We start from the raw sequence: 22,621 nt of genomic DNA on the forward strand, positions 1-22,621 counted from the left end.
CTCTATATGTACTAACCAACTTGCACATCTGTTTGAGTGGTACGCTTTTTCTGATACATATTCGAGTGACCACTTCCCTTGTGTTATCCATCTCCTGCATCATACCCCATCTCCATGCTCAAATAGTTGGAACATCTCCAAAGCAGACTGGGGGCTCTTCTCTTCCAGGGCGACATTTCAGGATCAAAACTTTGCAAGCCACAATAGTCAGGTCGCACACCTCACGGAAGTCACTCTCACTGCTGTTGAATATTCCATCCCTCATACTACTTCTTCTCCACGTCACGTACTGGTCCCCTGGTGGACCACGGCATGTAGAGACGCTATACATGCTCGTCGACGTGCTTTACACACCTTTAAACGCCACCCTACGATGGCGAATTGTATTAGTTATAAACGATTACCTGCGCAGTGTCGTCATGTTATTAAAGAAAGCAGGAAAGCCAGCTGGGCTGCTTTCACAAGCTCCTTCAACAGTTTTACTCCTTCTTCTGTTGTCTGGGGTAGCCTGCGCTGGCTATCTGGCACTAAGGTCCACTCACCAGTTTCTGGCTTGACGGTTGCGAATGACGTCCTTGTGGCCCCTGAGGATGTCTCCAATGCCTTCAGCCGATTTTTCGCAGAGGTTTCGAGCTCCGCTCATTACCACCCTGCCTTCCTCTCATGTAAACAGGCAGAGGCGGCAAGGCCACCTAACCTCCGCTCCTCGAATCATGAAAGTTATAATACCTCATTCACCATGCGGGAACTAGAAAGTGCACTTGCCCGGTCATGGTTCCCCGCTCCAAGGCCTGATTCTATTCATATTCAGATGCTGAAGAACCTTTCTCCTGCGGGTAAAGGTTTTCTTCTTAGTACTTATAATCGCATCTGGATTGAGGGTCATGTTCCCATATGCTGGCACGAATCTATTGTTGTCCCAGTTCCTAAGCCAGGGAAGGACAAGCACTTGCCTTGCAGTTATTGACCCATTTCCCTTACCAGGTGTGTCTGTAAGGTGATGGAACTCTCGTTTGGTTTGGCTGCTCGAATCTCGAGGTCTGCTTACCAGTGTACAATGTGGATTTCGTAGGCGCCACTCTGCTGTTGACCATCTGGTTACCTTGTCGATCTTCATTACGAATAACTTCTTGTGGGAGTGCCAGACAGTGGCTGTGTTCTTTGATTTGGAGAAGGCTTACCACACCTGTTGGAGGGCGGGCATTCTCTGCACCATGCATACATAGGACCATCGCGGTCGCCTCCCTCTTTTTATTCGTGCCTTTTTAATGGATCAACAGTTCAGGGTACGTGTGGGTTCTGCCCTGTCCGACGCCTTTCACCAGGAGAGTGGGGTGCCACAGGGCTCAGTTTTGAGCGTCGCTCTCTTTGCCATAGCGATCAATCCAATAATGGATTGCCTCCCAGCTGATGTATCAGGCTACCTTTTCGTGGACGATTTTACCATCTACTGCAGTGCACAGCGTACATGTTTCCTGGAGGGCTATCTTTAGCGTTGTCTTGACCATCTTCAGTCTTGGAGTGTTGCCAATGGCTTCCGTTTTTCTGCCGAGAAGACGGTATGTATTAACTTCTGGCGCTACAAAGAGTTTCTCCCACCGTCCTTTCATCTCGGTCCCGTTGCTCTCCCATTCGTGGAGACAACAAAATTTTTAGGTCTTACATTTGACAGAAAACTTAGCTGGTCTCCACATGTGTCATATTTGGCTGCCCGTTGTACCTGTTCCCTAAATGTCCTCTGTGTTCTCAGCGGTTCGTCGTGGGGAGCGGATCGAACCATCCTACTTTGCCTATATCGGTTGATCTTCCACTCAAAGCTGGATTATGGGAGCTTTGTATACTTCTCTGCACGGCCGTCCATCTTACGCCGCCTCAACTCTATACAATATCGGGGCTTATGTCTTGCGATCGGAGCGTTCTATACTAGTCCTGTCGAGAGTTGTCATGCTGAAACCAGTGAATTGCCACTAACCTACCAGCTTGATATACTGCTCTGTTGGTACGCCTGTTGGCTATTGTCAATGCCCAACCACCCGTCTTATCGTTCCTTTTTTGACGACTCTCTCGACCGTCAATACAGGTTGTATGTATCTGCCCTGCTACCCCCTGGAGTTTGCTTTCGTTGCCTCCTTCAGCTACTTGATTTTCCACTCCCTGCAACCTTTAGAGTGGGCGAGAGCCAAACGCCACCTTGGCTCCAGGCTCAGGTTCGCGTTCACCTTGACCTCAGCTCGCTCCCAAAGGAGGTTACCCTAGCTTCAGTATACCGCTTGCGGTTTGTCGAACTTCGTTTGAAGTTCATTAATATGATCTTCATTTATACAGATGACTCTAAGACTAATGACGGTGTCGGGTGTTCTTTTATTGTTGGGGCACACAGTTTCAAATACCGGCTCCATGGCCATTGTTCGGTCTTCACAGCTGAGGTATTTGCCGTCTATCAGGCTGTTCTTTACATCCGCCGCCACCGACTTTCTTCTTATGTCATCTGCTCGTAAAGAAAAAAAATGAATAGGACATTTTTTATAAGAAACTTAATATACAGAGAAAGTTCTTTAAGCCGACCCCTTGAATTTTTGTGAGAAAGTGGTCTTCTGGAGTGGTGGTCTTGTTAAAAGGTGATCAAGTTAAAATGTGATATTGAACATAATCATTTAAACACAATTAATGACAACAACTGCTAAAGTGATACTGAAGCATTCAATTTCTTTGTTCACTATAGAAATATCCAGTTCAGTATTGGCATCATCACACAGGTGGCTGTGGATGTTTATTGATTCCTCGCCACCTCCTCCTCCTCCTCCTCCTCCTCCTCCTCCTCGTCCAGTGTCCACATTTTGTAAAGACTGAAAATCAGAATTAATGAAGCATTTTCTAATTATTTCGTTTTTCATTTCGTTTGACGCACTTTAATCCAGCTGATGCCATCACCTAGCGGTCACAGACTTAGCTATATCATAAAAGGATATGGCGTTGTCCATCTTTGCAATTAGGAAATGCGGAAGCTTCTTTTGGTAATTTAACTTAAAAGACCAGGTCACTCCCTGGTCAAGAGGCTGAACACATGACATTGTGTTGGCAGGAAACATTTGATAACTTTTCGCTGCAGTGGCGTGCATTATGTACGAAAAATATGATCTTGTATTTCTGAATATTCAATTTAGAATTTAAATTATTCAGCCAAGAACAAAAAGTGTCACACGTCATCTGTGCAGTTTTATTTGCATGCCAAGAGACACCAAGTATTAGCATGCCAAGAGACAACAAGCAAAGAAATGTCATTGTTTTGGAAGCACAGTGGACAATTTGCTGTATATATCAGTAGTGGTTCTTCTTTTCCACGACAGAGGTTAGCACAAAGACTGATTGTTAATCTTTGTTTCACCATTTTGTGTCTTTACATTGATCATCCTTCACAGTTGGTGTTTTGTCTGAAATAGCTTTAGAAAATACGCCAGTTTCGCCTGTATTGTTAACTGCACTAAGCCCTGAATTAGTCAGATAAAGCATCTTAATTGACTTCTGCACTTTCTCCACAGACTGCTCGGAAAACAGTACTGTGTCGAACATGAAATTAGTCCAACCAGCCGTTGCTTGCGTTGAAATTAGGAATTCTGAGATAAGAAGCAAATTTAAGAGCTTTTTCTTGTAGCATCGGTCCACTAATAGGCAATCTTTATGATGTGCTTTATTACACCACTCTAAAACAGCATTATTAATGTCTTCAAATGGTTGCCACCATCTTTTCTTTGAATTTTTGTTGGAAGTTTCTTCCCATTCCTTAACACACTTGCTGGAGTTTGCAATTGTATTCTATATTTGGCTTTTTCCACAGTTAAACTCCCTTGCAAATTGATGCTGAGATTTTCCTTTTTCACTCTGTCTGTAATAACAGATATTCGCTGTTGTAGTGAAAGAACAACTACTTTTATTTTATTTGAAGTAGGCATGACCGTTCACTGCAGAGGAAAAATCTGAACTGTTTGCTATTAGAAGTAAAAATGGCAATGAAATTTGTGAGATTGTTGACAAGGAACATTACAGTAATACATTATTCTAATTCCCTCTTCATTGATTATTGGTGGTCGTCATAACGAGAGGACATTGTTAGTTAAAGACTGGTTGTTGGTCGGGTAAAGGGGTGGTCATCTTAAAGGGGATAAAGATACGTCGCTCTTATGGAAGTTTATTTCTGTTCCTTAAAAAACAGTCATTTAGAGACAGGGTTGGCTTTAAGGGGTGGGCTTCTTGAGAGGTTACACTGTACTATAATTTTGTACTGGACAATATTTTCACTAGAAGCTGTGGCTTTAGAGTTATTTGAGAATAATCTAACAAAGTGACCTTTAAACCCACCCTCCTCCCATCACTCACATGCCACTGGTCAGGATTTTTAGTATGTCATTCATGACACTCTCCCTTAGCATTCTGCAAAAATTTGCAACTACACAATTTTTTACTATAACTGACCTTTTTTGGTGCCTGATGACTGTGCTATTTCCTCACATTTCAAAGTATTTGCACTACCAATTGTAAGTATATTTGTAATTAATGTCACTCTTTTAATGTTGTGTTTTACTTAATAATATTGTTAGAATGCTTAAGAATAAGCAAAGTTCTAACAGATGAGTTTAATTATGGTGATAATATACATTTTCTTCTTCTTCTTTCAGCATGATGATCTTGTGGCATTGATGTCACGTATCAAACTAACAAGACTTTTATATCAGGCCTTATGCACACTCGGGCGGCGAGATCAACAACTAACTTCAGCGACTCTTGCTGATTGCCCTCGACTTCTTTCCAGCTGCCTGGAATTGTTGTCTACTGTTCATCGCACTGTTGGCCGTGGAGTGCAACCTGAAGTTGAATGTAAATACATCTTTGAAATGATGATTTGTCTTTTAACTCAAAGCACCTTGAAATTTTTGTGTGTATCTGCATAGTTATACAGTTTGTGTGTGTGTGTGTGTGTGTGTGTGTGTGTGTGTGTGTGTGTGTGTGTGTGTGTGTGTGTGTGTTTTCTCAAGTGCAATCCTTCTGTTCACCTACAGACATTGTGATATTACTTTTGATGGATCTTTTTCTGGAAACAAAAAATTACAACCTCATTATTCTAATTTCGAAAATTCAGTGTCACTCCACCTATGAGTTAAGTTTATAACTATTACTTTTAGAGGGATCGCTGTTGGTCTTCTGGTATCTGTTGGTATTTGCATGAAAAATATCTTCTGGCATTAGATAGATGGAAATAAATAGAGTTATTGTATTATTTAATTTTCTCCTTATATACAAAAGTGATGCAAGCTGTCATTTTTCGCCACAAGCTCTTGAAATAGTTCACTGATTTTAATTTTAATTTCATTTCAGCCGATCATCCAACAATAATGGGATTTGATCCCCTTGTTAATCAACGTCTGCTGCCACCAACTTTTCCACGCTATACAAAAATAAAATCTCGGATTGAAGCCTTTGAATATTTTGAGGAGCTATTAAACAGACTGAAAGTGGTTTGCAAAATTACTAACTACACATCTTTCCACTCTGCACTTGTAAGTTCACTGCCTGTTTATGTATTTTCATTCATTTACAATGTTAGTATATTGTAGGTGTTTCTTTTTCTAGACAGGTACTTCAATAAAAAGACATCTTTGTTGTTATTTGAGAGATATGGTTGACTAATTAAAAGTGTGATATGATGACAGTTCATAAATTAAGGTAATAGTAACTTTTATAGTTTCCATGTTCTATTTGGATCCTTAAAATACCTGTGAGGAATACAGCAGAGTAACCATGTTATGGATGATACACATAGTAAGTCATAACCTCACATTATTTGTTGATCGCTCACTGTTGTATGCCCTTGTAGAGGTGCATGTAGTGTAATCATATTTTTTCATCCTTAAAACCTCCTGTTAAAGGCATTATGTAGAATATCTGCAGCTTTTCTCTTAACAATATTGCTAGCAGGCTTAGTCTGTTACAGTGTGTACACACCCCTTCATTAGTACCTATGCTCCCATATGACACACTCATGCTGGATGTCAAGGCAAATTTTAAATCCTTAGAAGCTGCTTGGATGGGAGTGTGCCTTCTGCACTAGATGCACTTTATATGAAAGCAATGCCCTTTTTACAAAATATTGTTATAATGGACAAAATTTGGATTCATCATGTGACAACAAAGATGCAGCAATCCTCAGTGGTATAGAAAAACACTACATCTTCAACATTTAAGAAATTAAAAATGGCTTCACACACCAAAATGATGTGGCGTTGATACTTGCGTTACTTGATTTTCACACTTGGGAAGTGATATTAAATGCAAGAAGTTGTGAGGACAAACTCATAAAATAACAGATGACAGTTCATTGAAGTGAACCACTTTTCTCTTAACTAGTGGGTGACATTAATCCCTCTCATACTGTACTGATAGTGCAAATATAACAGTTGGCAGTCAATAAAAATGTAGAAAATGTATTTTCTGCAGCAGGGTTTGTAACCCCTATAGAAGATTACAGTGAATCACTTTTACATTTCCCTCTATATTTACACATTGCAAACTACTGGGTAGTAGAAGATACATGATGTACCAGAGTCATTTTCCCTTTTACCATTCCATTTGCAGTCAGTGCACAGGAAAAAAGATTGTTGCTGCTACTCTGTATATTCCACTATTTTGCTCACACACATTAAACGAAGTGTGTGTAGAAAATGTGTTTATTGATATGTCTTCAAATGCAGGCTATCTGGAGTTTGAGAGTAAGTCTCTCCACAGTACACAACCCCCTTTGTAAAATGTTTCCCACTGGAGTTCATTGAACGTTTCTGTGATGTTCTTGTGTAAACGAGCCTATGATGAAGCATCCTTTTTTCTAATCTCCTTTAGCTCTTCTGTTAATCCAGCGTAAACAATACTGTATTTTGCATCAGGAGGAAGTTGCTGCCTTACACAGGGAATCTCAAGGTTGTCAGCAGAAATCATGAAACGAATACCATGGTGAAATTTCTTCATGGCAGCAAACTCACTTCTGTCCAAGCCAGCAACAGTTTGGTGCACTAGATGCAAGACTAACAACAACAACAACAACAGCAGACAAAGTGAGTCAGCCACTATCTACCTACAGTGGTAAGTCTGATAAGCCAGATTGCTCATGCTTCCTAAGTGTGGAAATGCACTATGTGGCCTTCAAAGCACAGACCTTCTGTGCTGAGTGCTAGCACTGTGGTTCAGTCTTGCTGAGAGCCATTCTGCCACCACTGACATAACACAGGATGCAACAAAGTAGTGTCACATCATGACACTCATACCATACTCAGTGTAAGCAGTGTGACCATGAAATCCCCCTCTCCCCTTCCATAGAACAAACCAATATGAATATCTGAAAGAACAGACCATTTGCTGCTTATCATCCTCATGTACATAACCCTTCGGTAACAGAAGAAATATTGAATTTAATTGATGAAAGCAGAAAATATAAAAATTCAGTAAATGAAGCAGGAAAAACGGAATACAAACGTCTCAAAAATGAGATCGACAGGAAGTGCAAAATGGCTAAGCAGGGATGGCTAGAGGAAAAATGTAAGGATGAAGAGGCTTATCTCACAAGGGGTAAGATAGATACTGCCTACAGGAAAATTAAAGAGACCTTTGGAGAAAGGAGAATCACTTGCATGAATATCAAGAGTTTTGATGGAAACCCAGTTCTAAGCAAAGAAGGGAAAGCAGAAAGGTGGAAGGAGTATATAGAGGGTCTATACAAGGGTGATTTATTTGAGGACAATATTATGGAAACGGAAGAGGATGTAGATGAAGACGAAATGGGAGATACAATACTGCATGAAGAGTTTGACAGAGCACTGAAAGATCTGAGTCGAAACAAGGCCCCCGGAGTAGACAACACTCCATTAGAACTACTGACAGCCTTGGGAGAGCCAGTCCTGACAAAACTCTACCATTTGGTGAGCAAGATGTATGAGACAGGCGAAATACCCTCAGACTTCAAGAAGAATACAATAATTCCAACCCCAAAGAAAGCAGGTGTTGACAGATGTGAAAATTACCGATCTATCAGTTTAATAAGTCACACCTGCAAAATACTAATGCGAATTATTTAGAGATGAATGGAAAAACTGATAGAAGCCGACCTCGGGGAAGATCAGTTTGGATTCCGTAGAAATGATGAAACACGTGAGGCAATACTGACCCTACGACTTATCTTAGAAGAAAGAGTAAGCAAAGGCAAACCTACGTTTCTAGCACTTGTAGACTTCAGGAAAGCTTTGAACAATGTTGATTGGAATACTCTCTTTCAAATCCTGAAGGTTTCAGGGGTAAAATACAGGGAGCGAAAAGCTATTTACAATTTGTACAGAAAGCAGATGGCTGTTATAAGAGTCGAGGGGTATGAAAGTGAAGCAGTGGTTGGGAAGGGAGTGAGATAGGGTTGTAGCCTATCCCCGATGTTATTCAATCTGTATATTGAGCAAGCAATAAAGGAAACAAAAGAAAAGTTCGGAGTAGGTATTAAAATCCATGGAGAAGAAATAAAAACTTTGAGGTTAGCCGATGACATTGTAATTCTGTCAGAGACAGCAAAGCACTTGGAAGAGCAGCTGAACGGAATGGTCAGTGTCTTGAAAGGAGGGTATAAGATGAACATCAACAAAAGCAAAATGATGATAATGGAATGTAGTCAAATTAAATTGGGTGACGCTGAGGGAATTAGATTAGGAAATGAGACACTTAAAGTAGTAAAGGAGTTTTGCTATTTGGGGAGCAAAATAACTGATAATGGTCGAAGTAGAGAGGATATAAAATGTAGAATGGTAATGGCAAGGAAAGCGTTTCTGGAGAAGAAAAATTTGTTAACATCGAGTATAGATTTAAATGTCAGGAAGTCATTTCTGAAAGTATTTCTATGGAGTGTAGCCATGTATGGAAGTGAAACTTGGACGATAAATAGTTTAGACAAGAAGAGAATAGAAGCTTTCGAAATGTGGTGCTACAGAAGAATGCTGAAGATTAGATGGGTAGATCACATAACTGATGGGGTGGTATTGAATAAAATTGGGGAGAAGAGGAGCTTGTGGCACAACTTGACTAGAAGAAGGGATCGGTTGGTAGGACACGTTTTGAGGCATCAAGGGATCACAAATTTAGCATTGGAGGGCAGCGTGGAGGGTAAAAATCGTAGAGGGAGACCAAGAGATGAATACATTAAGCTGATTCAGAAGGATGTAGGCTGCAGTAGGTACAGGGAGATGAAGAAGTTTGCACAGAATAGAGTAGCATGGAGAGCTGCATCAAACCAGCCTCAGGACTGAAGACAACAACAACAACAACAACAACAACAACAACAACAACAACAAACCAGCTCGTCATCATTTGACCAGCTGGGCAACAAAATTGAGCTCATTCCATGTCAGCTGCAACCTTGGAATCTTTGCCATAACTATGTTGCCACTAAGCCATCACTGGGCCATGAACGAGGCACCAGTTGTTGACTGCCCAGGCCCTGGCAGCTAACACTCCACCACCGTCTCAACAAGCAGTCCACCCCTGCTCTCTAGCCATCAGTTCAGAGTTAGACTCCGGACAGTACGACAACCTGTCGCAACACCTGTCACTGCTGCCGGCCCCCATGTGGTGCAGAGGGCCAAGTGCGGTGTTTGACCTCCTCTGTCATCTCCACTCTGGTATACTGACTACACCAGGTCAGTGCGCTTCCTTCCCAGAAACATGTGTTAACCACATCTGAATGACTGTCCAAGCTGAATAAATTGATAAAGAACTGTTTATGTTCATCTGCAGCTTCCCCACAGTGTTGCACTTGTCTCCCAAGCCTTCTATGAACCGTTGGACATTGGTCCAAGGAAGACCCAGGCATACCATGACAAGAAACAACTGTCTGTTTCACTCTTGTATCTCTGCAACTACTTCTGATCTGCTACATTTTGCCACCCATCGTGGAGCTGCTTTCTTCTGTCCCTTTACATTTTGGGTGACAGAAGTGACACTGATGATCGATGGCAACAAAGGAGATCTGCAGCATTCTGATACAGAAGACTGAAAGAGTGATTCAGCTGGGACAGTAACATGTGCGAGTAGCAGCACAGAATTTTAATTTTCACTCATGGGATCAATGTATTCTGGTATCTTTGTATCCTTGTTCAGTATGTCAGGAGTAGGCTCAGTTGTAGTGCTTGGGAAAGACCTGATAATGAACCCCTATTGCCAGTAACCTGTATGCAACATAATTTACAAGGCCATTCAGCCTTGTCATCAAGTTAAATGATGTGTTTTGTTGGGTTTGCCTTCAAAAAGTTCATTCCACAGACCAGTGATGGCTTAGATGTGGTAAATCATGGGTGCCAAGAGGATGAAGGAATAGGCCAAAATAGCAATAAGTTTTACCTGTAAATAGGAATTTTATAAAGTAGAATTAATATTGTAAGCAGTAAAGTTTAGGTAAAAGGTTAGAGGAGCTTTGAGGTTAGATTTAGATTACTTGGAATATGTGATCCATTGGTACTTAGTGGGTTTAGTTTTGTAGGAAACATTAGCAGTTGGAATAATTAGTAAAGTGTGTAGTATGAAGTTAGTGAATGTAATTTAGTTTGCAGACATAGATAGATATAAGCTAGATGTAGCAAGTGGTAGTTCAGCACTGACTAAGTAGAGCAAGGTCTGAGAGTCGCAACGGAATTGGCTGGTTCACATTTTCTGTCTGTGCATTGTGCGACACTGACCCAAAGCAGCAATACACTTAGGTGTACCACACAGATATCAGATTTTATCATTAGACATCACATCATCAATTAAACTGCTCTAGGTCTGCCTGTAGACAGTGCACATAACAGCAGTAAATCCACCAATGATGCTTGTAGGAATTCACTACAACAGGAGAATGTGATGGGAAAGTTTTATGAAGTTTTTCAAAGGTATATTATGGGCACGAGGGTAAACTAGGAAATAGTCTCTGGGGGGTGAGAGGTGGCAGTGCATAGCTGGGAAGTGCCTGTGAACCAGGTTGTAAGACGGTGATATTGAGCAGCTCGTGCAGTGTAATACACTGGCCTCAGAATGAAGGGAATCTATGAGTTTAGATACTGAGGTTCATTATGAAGTATCATGAGGAATATGATTGTGAAGTATTATTGTGTATTGTGAGAACAAAGTTCGAGAATTGTGTTCATTATAGCATTTTGCCTGGTGAGTGTGACTGAGTACACGTAGATAGTAACACTGCCAGTGACTCCGTTCTATTGTAAATAGCTTTCATTACTGGTTAGGTCATAATGATGAGGCGATAGGATAGTATGCTTAAAGATCAATGTAAACAAGTTATACGGATCAAGAAATGCGTGGTCTTCTTATGTCAACATTGGAAAGTGTTAGAAAATGTTTGTGAAAATGTGGGACTAATGTGGAATGTGATACAAGAGAATTTTCCTGGGTTTTTCTTGTTAGTTATTAGACATATCAGTGTATGTAATAAGAGAACGTGGGAAATAGGAAAATGCGTATGTAAATATTAAGTGGGAAGACTAGCTGATAGGGTGCCTTCTTGAAGCACATTCCTTTCCCATGACTTGAAATCATGTAACTGTTAGCAGGACAAAAGTGAGTTGAAGTGAAGAGTGTGTAAATGAAAATATAGAGAATGGTGAACCAAGTGCTAGTGTGGCCAAAAAAAGAAGTGTAAATAATGTGAAGGACTAAATGTGAGTGCAGTTGTAAATGTAAAGTGTAAATACTTGTAAATTAGTAACTGCCTGTAATGGAGCAAGATTTTTTCATTAGGAAGGAGGAGTTGTAAGGGAATAAACTGTAGTAGAACATGAAGCAGAAGATAGAACTCAGAGCTATAATCAGGGCCACAGTCACAGTCAACTGTGTGATAAGTGGAAGCAACCACCTCTATGTCAACAGAGCACCACTTGGCAACCCTCAGGCTGGCGTTCAGGAAGTTATGACAGCCAGACTTACTGCTACATATGACAGCCATCCCGAGTGTTGCCCATGTTCCAGGTCAATTGGTGTGACGCATAAACGCAGCCACTACCACGAATTCAGCAGGGACCAGCAGCATCTAAACTCACCCAAATCAGCTCATCATTGTTTGATCAGCTGGACAATGAAACTGCACCCAATGTGTGTCAGCATCAGCCTTGGAGTCTTCGGTGTAACTATGCTGCTGCTGCTGCTGCTGCTACCGCTACCGCCACCACCACCACAGCCATCACCAGGCTCTGAGTGTGGCTCCACTGCCTGACTGCCCATGCTCTAACAGCCAACGCTTGAGCATCGTCTCAATGAGCAGTCTGCTATCACTCTCTAGCTGTTGGTTAAGAGCCAGACTCTGGGTAGCTCCACACCTGTTCACTTCACCAGCCACCTCGCACCACAGAGGGTCACTAGAAGTGCTCGGTTTTCTTTGTCCACTCAGCCCCAGCATACTGCCTATGCCAGGTCAACCCACTGCCTTCCTTGGCAGCATGTGTTGACCACACACTGCACTGCCCCACCTGCTGCTACAAGAGGAAACAGCATGATAGAATGCTGTGCCAAAGTACAGACGGGCACTTCTGAATGACTGTCCAAGCTCAACAAATTTATAAAGAACTGTTTGTTCACCACATGTTTGTATGCATCTTCTCCTCAACTTCTCACCTATCTCCCAAGCCACCTTGAAACCCATAACACCGAAAGAAGACTTGAGCACATAATGAGAAAAAAGAAGTGTTTTCATTTTACTCCTATTTTTGTGCAGCTACTTCTGACCTGCTACATTTTGGCACCCAAGGTGTGGCGTCTTACTTCTGTCCCGTTACACTAGGAAACACTGACACTAAAATTTATGGTTCACACAGGGTCTCTAAAGGCAGCAGAAGCCACACATCTCCATTTTCTTCCACCCCCCCCCCCCCCCCTCCAAAAAAAAAAAAATGGAATTTCTTAATGCTCCCACTTTTGTGGAGACCATTACAAGGTGGTCTCTTGTCACTTGTGTGTGTAGTATTTTTATCAGGATATCACAGGGTGCAGGACTTACCCTCAGTATGTCAAAGAATTAGGTAGACATAAAACATTGTCTGAAACCATATTAAGTGACTTCTCTGAAAAGTATTTTGGAAATTAGTTCAGGAGCCCACTCAAATTGGAAGTGATTGCGAAAACATACAGAATCTCATCGCAACAAATAATCCCAAGCAAACGGGGCATTACGACAGATTACAGGGATTAGTGAGACAAAACCGTTCTAATGAGACTGAATACTGTAGCACCCAAACCCATCAAAAGTAAATGCAAAATACATCTGTTTAAACAAAAAATGAGATAAAAATATGGTTAAAGCCTTTGTGAGAGACAGCCCCATTCCTCCCTAAATATGTAAGTGTAGAACAGTTGCACCTTAATTCAGAGAAATAGTATCGACAGCAATGGAGGGATTTATACCAAATAGATTAATAAGAGACAGGACTGACCTCCAGTAGCATGCAAAACAGGTTAGAACATTGTTGCAGAAGCAACGAAAAAGCATGCCAAATTTAAAAGAATGCAAAATCTCCAAGATTAGCAAACTGTTAGATAAGCTCGAAATGCAGCAAAAACTTCAATGTGGAATGTTCTTGATTGTTCCCATAATGAAACCATCTCTTGAAATCTGCCAGAAAATCCAAAGGGATTCTAGTCATATGTGAAGTACTCCACTGGCAAGATACAGTCAATATCTTCCCTGTGCAGCAGCGTTGATAATGTTACCAATGACAGTGCCACTAAAGCAGCGGTACAAAACACAGTTTCCCAGAACTTGAATCAAGATCTACTACCAACGCGAGTTACTTAGAGGTAGATATTTTCCGTGAAGCAAAACATCTTAAATCACTTAATAGAATCAAGTCCTCCAGTCCAGATTGTATACCAGTCAGATTCCTTTCAGAGTATGTTGATAAAATAGCTCTGTACTTATCATAAACAACCGCTTGCTCGATGAAAAGTTTATATCTAAAGACTGGAAAGGTGCACAGGTCACACCAATACTTGAGAGAGGCAGTAGTAGTAGTAGTAGTAGTAGTAGTAGTATTAGTCTGATGAATTACAGACCCATATCACTGACATTGATTTGCAGTAGGATTTTGGAACATATACTGTGTTTGAACATTAAGAATTAATTTGAGAAAAATGATCTGTTGATGCATAGTCAGCATGGATTCAGAAATGTTGTTCTTGTGAAACAACTAGCTCTCTATTCTCCTCAAGTACTGAGTGCTGTTGTTGTCGTCGTCATTGTCGTTGTCGTCTTCAGTCCAGAGACTGGTTTGATGCAGCTCTCCATGCTACTCTATCCTGTGCAAGCTTCATCAACTCCCAGTATCTACTGCAACCTACATCCTTCTGAATCTGCTTAGTGTATTCATCTCTTGGTCTCTCTCTACGATTTTTACCCTCCATGCTGCCCACCAATACTAAATTGGTGATCCCTTGATGCCTCAGAACATGTTCTACCAACCAATCCCTTCTTCTAGTCAAGTTGTGCCACAAACTTCTCTTCTCCCCAATTCTATTCAGTACCTCCTCATTAGTCATGTGATCCACCCATCTAATCTTCAACATTCTTCTGTAGCACCACATTTCGAAAGCTTCTATTCTCTTCTTGTCTAAACTATTTATCATCCATGTTTCACTTCCATACATGGCTGCACTCCACACAAATACTTTCAGAAATGACTTCCTGACACTTAAATCAATACTCGATGTTAACAAATTTTTCTTCTTCAGAAACGCTTTCCTTGCCATTGCCAGTCTACATTTTATATCCTATCTACTTCGACAATCATCAGTTATTTTGCTCCCCAAATAGCAAAATTCCTTTACTACTTTAAGTGTCTCATTTCCTAACCTAATTTCCACAGCATCGCCCAACTTAATTCGACTACATTCCATTATCCTAGTTTTGCTGTTGTTGCTGTTCTTCTTATATCCTCCATTCAAGACAATGTCCATTCCGTTCAACTGCTCTTCCAAGTCCTTTGCTGTCTCTGACAGAATTACAATGCATCGGCTAACCTCAAAGTTTTTATTTCTTCTCCATGGATTTTAATACCTACTCCGAATTTTTCTTTTGTTTCCTTTACTGCTTGCTCAATATACAGATTGACTAACATTGGGGATAGGCTACAACCGTGTCTCACTCCCTTCCCAACCACTGCTTCCCTTTCATGCCCCTCAAGTCTTATAGCTGCCATCTGGTTTCTATACAAATTGTAAATAGCCTGTGGCTCCCTGTATTGGACCCCTGCCACCTTCAGAATTTGAAAGAGAGTATTCGAGTCAACACTGTTAAACACTTTCTCTAAGTTTACAAATGCTAGAAATGTAGGTTTGCCTTTCTGTAATCTATCTTCTACGACAAATTCTAGGGTCCGTATTGCCTGATGTGTTCCAAAATTTCTACAGAATCCAAACTGATCTTCCCCAATGTAGGCCTCTAGCATTTTTTCCATTCGTCTGTAAAGAATTCATATTAGTATTTTGCAGCCATGACTTATTAAACTGGTAATTTTCACATCTGTCAGCACCTGCTTTCTTTGGGATTGGAATTATTATATTCTTTTTTGAAGTCTGAGGGTATATTGCCTGTCTCATGCATCTTGCTCACCAGAGTTTTGTCAGGGCTGGCTCTCCCAAGGCTATCAGTAGTTCTAATGGAATGCTGTCTACTCCTGCGGTGCTATTGACAGCTATATTTCTAGGTTTCCAAAAGGCTTTTGATTCCATTTGTAGGGAAGCAGCCTACTCACGCTGTATAAAATTCACATCAGTCTTTCCATTGTGTGCCAAATTAGCTCTGACGTCATAAATGTTGCGCAATACTTTAAAAATCAGGTAAATAACCTGAAACGTTTCTAGCATGTCTGGAGTAATACTAAATCAATACGTGTTGAATATCAGTTCAATAACTTTAACCATTTTCGAAATTTGGACGTTTTTCTGTAAAAATCATTGGCGCAACAGAAAAGAGCTAGAAACTTAAAAAATTATATTTAGATTCCTTTTTCATAATAATTTAGTAGAAACAGTATTTTGGGTCTCACAAATTAAAATTTTAGTTGAAATATATATTTTTCTGGTTTTTGTCTTAGAAATTAAGTAAGCGAGATAGATTAAGTAGGCGAATAAATTAGGCTAGTATGTTTAAATTTAAGTAGAAGGGAGATCCGCTATAATCATAAACATGTGAGAAGTTTCAATTGAATAACTATAAAACTGTAGCGATAACGTATCTCCAAAGGGCAAGTTCAGAGCTCGTCTACTGCGTGTAGTGTAATTAAATTAATTCTCTCGCCCAAAATAATTGACTTAGCCACGTCAGACTTTTATTATGATTACTTACCTGTGTGCTGATTGCACATTTAAATTGAGAGCTTCGTCGGCCATCAGCAAAGAAAGCGATTATTTATTCAATAACTTAATGTGGTGCATTACTAGCCCAGCGGCTAGTCGGGAGAGCCGATTTGATCAGGCGTTCCCTTAGCCGTCCGCACCGCGGCTTTATATATAAGAACGCTGCGTGAGAGAGAAAGGCCCCAGTTCTCTCCAGACGCTGAATAGCACACAACCTGTGCTGGGAGTCGCGTCGCGTCGCGTCGGTATCATTGCTATAAACAGCCTCGGATGCCGTAATAAGTTATTTGGGATACGCGTAACCATGAAATCGTTTTCGAGTGATGTGTTAATTCTGGGATGACTTTAATGATCTATCTTCAGTTTGCGTATGTCGTATTTTCACGTGCCGCCGCGGGACATACGTTCTACCATTATTTAGCGTGGTGTTTGATGAACATTATCATCAAATTATGGCGAGCATTCACTTAAACATTTAATTTGGACAGTTATAGTTGCATCAGCGCATTATAAGCTGTAGCTATAAGTGTATTTCCCAGATGAAGTGGGCACTAGGAATTCTAATTACAGGCTTCAGGTTTTGCTAATCACTTTCTGGTTGCCAATATTGTAGTTAGAGAGCCAGTGTTGAGAACGGCAAAAGACAGCATAAATAATAGGAACATTTATATAACAATTAATTCCACCCGCCGCCCCACATATGGTTAATCGGCCAGGAAATGCACTTGGTGCAGGGAGTGGCAACTGTCCCTTAACATAGACAAACGTAAGGTATTGCGAATACATAGAAAGAAGGATCCTTTATTGTATGATTATATGATAGCGGAACAAACACTGGTAGCAGTTACTTCTGTAAAATATCTGGGAGTATGCGTGCGGAACGATTTGAAGTGGAATGATCATATAAAATTAATTGTTGGTAAGGCGGGTACCAGGTTGAGATTCATTGGGAGAGTGCTTAGAAAATGCAGTCCATCAGCAAAGGAGGTGACTTACAAAACACTCGTTCGACCTATACTTGAGTATTGCCCATCAGTGTGGGATCCGTACCAGATCGGTTTGACGGAGGAGATAGAGAAGATCCAAAGAAGAGCGGCGCGTTTTGTCACAGGGTTATTTGGTAACCTTGATAACGTTACGGAGATGTTTAATAAACTCAAGTGGCAGACTCTGCAAGAGAGGCACTCTGCATCGCGGTGTAGATTGCTCGCCATGTTTCGAGAGGGTGCGTTTCTGGATGAGGTATCGAATATATTGCTTCCCCCTACTTATACCTCCCGAGGAGATCACGAATGTAAAATTAGAGAGATTAGAGCGCGCACGGAGGCTTTCAGACAGTCGTTCTTCCCGCGAACCATACGCGACTGGAACAGGAAAGGGAGGTAATGACAGTGGCACGTAAAGTGCCCTCCGCCACACACCGTTGGGTGGCTTGCGGAGTATAAATGTAAATGTAAATGTAAATGTACATTCTACAATTAAATAACAACAATAATAATTTCCACCCGCCGCCCCACACATTCCTGACGAGAGCTTTTAATCAGATTGCACCCTCATGAAGTATTGTCCCAGTTGTGCAACTGGATTTCTGATTTCGTGTCAGGTAGGTCACAGTTTGTAGTTGACAGGAAGTCATTGAATAAAAGAAAAGTGATATCTGGCGTCCCCCAAGGAGGTGTTATAAGCACTCTGCTGTTTTTAATCTATAGAAATGATATAGAAGACAATTTGAACAGCCCGCTTAGATTGTTTGCAGATGATTCTGTCATTTACCATCTAGTTAAGTCATCAGAAAATAAAACCAATTGTAAAATGATTTAAAGAAGGTATCTGTATGGTGCGAAAAGTGACAGTTGAACTTTTAAAAAGTGTGTGGTGATCGATGAGAGTACTGAAATAAATCCATTAAAGTTTGGTTACGCGATAAATCACACAAATCAAAAGTACGTCAATTCAACAAAATACCTAGCAATAACAGTTACAAACAATATTAAATGATCTCATAGATAATGTTGTGGAGAAGGCATTTTATTGGCAAAAAAACTTGGAAGACACAATAGATCCACTAAAGAGACTGCCTACACCACACTGGTTTTCCTCTGCTAAATTATTGCTGTGTAGTGTTGGATCCATACCAGATAGGATTGACAGAGGACATCAAAAAAGTTCAAAGTAGGACAGCTCATTTTGTATTATTGCAAGTTAGGGGAGGATTTCATGGATATAATACATGAGTTGGGGTGGCAGTCATTAAAACAAAGTTTTTTGTTGTTGCGGCAAGATATTTTCATGAAATTTCAATCTCCAACATTCTCTTCTGACTTTGAAAATATTTTGTTGACACCCACCTACATAGTGACAAATGTTCTTTGTAATAAAGTAAGATAAATCAGAGCTTGCATGGAAAGATGTAAGTGTTCATTTTTCCCATGCACTGTTTGAGAGTGGAACGGTTGAGAAATAGAATGAAAATGGTTCAATGAACCCTCTGCGAGGCACTTAGGTATGACTTGCAAAACAGTCATGTAGACGTTGATGTAAATTCCGATCAATTCTTGTGCATCTGTTAATGGACTGTGCATTGATTATTGGGTGTGCCAGACACCCACCTCCATCACCTATGCCAAACAAAAGTGCACCAAAAATAGACAGAGCTGGCCATCCTGTCTTCTCTCTATAACTGTGTCTTGCCCCATGATAAACTTTGGAAATTTAACATACTGGGTCAGGAAGACTTAGGACACGCATATAGCCCATGGGCATTATTGTTGCATCTGGTAGCACAGAAGCCAGATTCTGGTGAGTGTGTGATGATTATACAGGGTGTTACAAAAAGGTACGGCCAAACTTTCAGGAAATATTCCTCACACACAAAGAAAGAAAATATGTTATGTGGACATGTGTCCGGAAACGCTTACTTTCCATGTTAGAGCTCATTTTATTACTTCTCTTCAAATCACATTAATCATGGAATGGCAACACACAGCAACAGAACGTACCAGTGTGACTTCAAACACTTTGTTACAGGAAATGTTCAAAATGTCCTCCGTTAGCGAGGATACATGCATCCACCCTCCGTCGCATGGAATCCCTGATGCACTGATGCAGCCCTGGAGAATGGCGTATTGTATCACAGCCGTCCACAATACGAGCACGAAGAGTCTCTACATTTGGTACCGGGGTTGCATAGACAAAAGCTTTCAAATGCCCCCATAAATGAAAGTCAAGAGGGTTGAGGTCAGGAGACTGTGGAGGCCATGGAATTGGTCCGCCTCTACCGATTCATCGGTCGCCGAATCTGTTGTTGAGAAGCGTACAAACACTTCGACTGAAATGTGCAGGAGCTCCATCGTGCATGAACCACATGTTGTGTCGTACTTGTAAAGGCACATGTTCTAGCAGCACAGGTAGAGTATCCCGTATGAAATCATGATAATGTGCTCCATTGAGCGTAGGTGGAAGAACGAAACTAAAATGAGCTCTAACATGGAAATTAAGCGTTTCTGGACACATGTCCACATAACATCTTTTCTTTATTTGTGTGTGAGGAATGTTTCCTGAAAGTTTGGCCGTACCTTTTTGTAACACCATGTAGAGTACTAAATACTTGGACAATCCCAGACCACTACCTAATGTGATACCTTGGAGGTTAAACACATTACCTTTTCAGTTATATATTTTTTTCTCATTCTGAACCTCATGGTTACAGCCAAATACAGAATTACAGCACTGACTTACATGTTGTGTGCTCTGTGCAGCAATGCACAGACCTTCCAAGAGATTATTAATGAATTGCTAAGGACCTGAATTTCTCTATAACCTTTGTTGATGTTTTGTGGACACTTACATGACTGTAGCCCTAGTGCTTTTGGTAATGTTTTAGCCCACTCTCTGGTTGCGGTTCTGCAGCAGTGCGTCAGTGGAGCCTGGGAGCCCGTAGGCTTTTCATCCAAAAAAACAACAGAACAACAATATTCTTTGCTGCCATTTTATACAGTGCTCTTGGCTGTCTATGAGGGAAAAAGATACATTATCTCTGTGGGCAAAAACCACATCTTCATTATATACACTGACTGCCGATTGCTAATGTTTGACTATAAAGTCCCAGAATAATTATCTGTCAGTACAGCTGAACCGCCGTAGCTTCAGTACCCGCTTTCTGACTGAAATGCAACACATGCTGAAAATATTGTTGCTGATGCTGTGTCTAGAGTTGGAGCTATTTCTTAACTTCTAGATTTCGGTGCACTTGACAGTGGCGCAGATCAACAATACAGAACTGATGGACCTACCGCAAGGAATGTTGGCTCTTTGTTTACATCATGTGCCACTGTCAGGCACCAGTGTTGTGTGATGAAGCCACATGCCAACTGTGGCCTTACATACTCACATCTCTACACCACAGCGTATTTCAGTATTTGCATTATTAAGTTGCCAGGCATCCCTGCTGCCAGAATAATACAGATGTGATGTTATTTATGGCCTAATGTGCAGAAGCACTGAAACTCATGGACCCAGGAATGCATCCTCTGCCACAGGTGCAAAGTATCACATTATGTACAAACACTGCTTGATAACTTTTTCCTTACCAATGAAAATTTCACACATCTGCTTGTGATTCTCATTGGCTTGCTACCTATCCGTCACAATAATTGCCACTGCCTGTGATGAACGTGTGCACCATATGAAGTCTTAACACTAGAAGATGTGATAGTAAAGAGTCTGGTTCATGCTATTGAGTTCAGTTTAATAGTAAATTTCAGCTTCCCAGAACAGGTGAAATCAGACCAAGATTGCCTGTGGGAGGCTGAGATATTCAGTACCACAACACATTTGTATGACGTTTAACTCACAACTGTCAGCACTGTACCACAAATCTTCTGTGGGACAAGAGAGCATCTTCGCCATTCAAATACGGCTGTCATCATGTACCATGTGACAGATTGTGGTATGAATACTTCCGCTATTACAGCTCAAACTGCATATTATGCTGAAGGAGTCTGCTACTAAGCTAACATATGGCCTAACACAACAGGTGAGCCACATTTGTTCTCACAGACCTGGCCATGACAAAACACAGCTTTCTGCACTGAGGCCCATTGTCTAAGATTTTAAGCCACTGTACCAATATCCCTACATGTAGCAAAAGGCAAACCTTTCAGATAATAGGGTAAAACAAAGTTGTTTTCATCATTTGGCATACGTAAATATTGAAGATTTTGTCAAATAGCCGCTCACTGCCAAATGGGCCTCAAAGCATATTTCAAACATAGCAACTCAACAAACAGCGACCCCTCATTCAGACACAGGCATCACTCTGCACCAAATGTCAAGGGAATAGGGTGCAACTGTGGTTATGTGCTGCAGGTAGCGAGTCCAGTTTTGCATGGGCCTACAGACAGTTTCATAAATTGACAGATATCACTGTTTCATCCTGCGGATGTACAATGTGGTGGCCTCAGCATGCCACATTGCAATGCTATGGAACCAGCAACACTCCTGCAGGAGTTTATCAACACTACCACAAGAAATTACCCACAGAGACTTACAGTGTGCACGTAGCCTTTGACCTGATCAGATGGTAGTGTAAGCAAACATGAATGGGAGAAGCTCTGTATCTTATTCTGTAAATAAATCATGACAGACACTGTAGTCGTGTTTTCTCTGCACAATTGTGTAAATAAGATAGGCAAAATTATTAAGTTTTGGGTTGATTTATCCAAGAGATACGGAACAAAAAGAGAGATTTGGAGAAGGAGAGAGGGAATTAAGCTTTTACACAGTTCAGTTTGCAAAGTAGTATGAAAATAAAGTATGTTAAGTTGTATAGAGCTTATCTGGAAATGAATTTTGGATAAAGACAAAATTCTGTAAGTAAGTAAGTTTAAATCTTCCTTGAGCTTCTGTGAGAGTACAGCATAAATTTTTAAGAAAGCCACAAATATTTGAAACTCATTAAAATAGCTTTGCTGGTAATGAAAGACTGTAGTTCGTTTACATGGACATAAATATATACTTGAACTCAGGTGAGGCTCCAAAAGCTTGCCTAATTACAACCTTCATGTGTGTGTGTGTGTGTGTGTGTGTGTGTGTGTGTGTGTGTGTGTGTGTGTGTTTTGCTGCTGCTTGGTGAGTAGATTTTTTTTTATCTATTAGTGATATTTAGATTAGTAATAGATAATTTGATTAGGTTAAGATTGGTGGATTGTAA

The 22,621-nt window shown here is 40.8% G+C and overlaps 1 protein-coding gene across 2 annotated transcripts in view; it reads left to right on the forward strand.

The window, feature by feature from the left end:
• Nucleotides 1-22,621, forward strand: part of LOC126484262 (N-alpha-acetyltransferase 35, NatC auxiliary subunit) — a 145,205-nt gene that overhangs the window by 83,536 nt on the left and 39,048 nt on the right. For both annotated transcript variants that reach the window (XM_050107683.1, XM_050107682.1), the window contains 2 exons: nt 4,674-4,872; nt 5,371-5,552. In XM_050107683.1, coding sequence (XP_049963640.1) covers nt 4,674-4,872; nt 5,371-5,552 — 381 coding nt within the window. The remainder of the gene's footprint in view (nt 1-4,673; nt 4,873-5,370; nt 5,553-22,621) is intronic.

Source organism: Schistocerca serialis, chromosome 6 (assembly GCF_023864345.2).
Source record: "Schistocerca serialis cubense isolate TAMUIC-IGC-003099 chromosome 6, iqSchSeri2.2, whole genome shotgun sequence".
NCBI lineage: Eukaryota > Metazoa > Arthropoda > Insecta > Orthoptera > Acrididae > Schistocerca > Schistocerca serialis.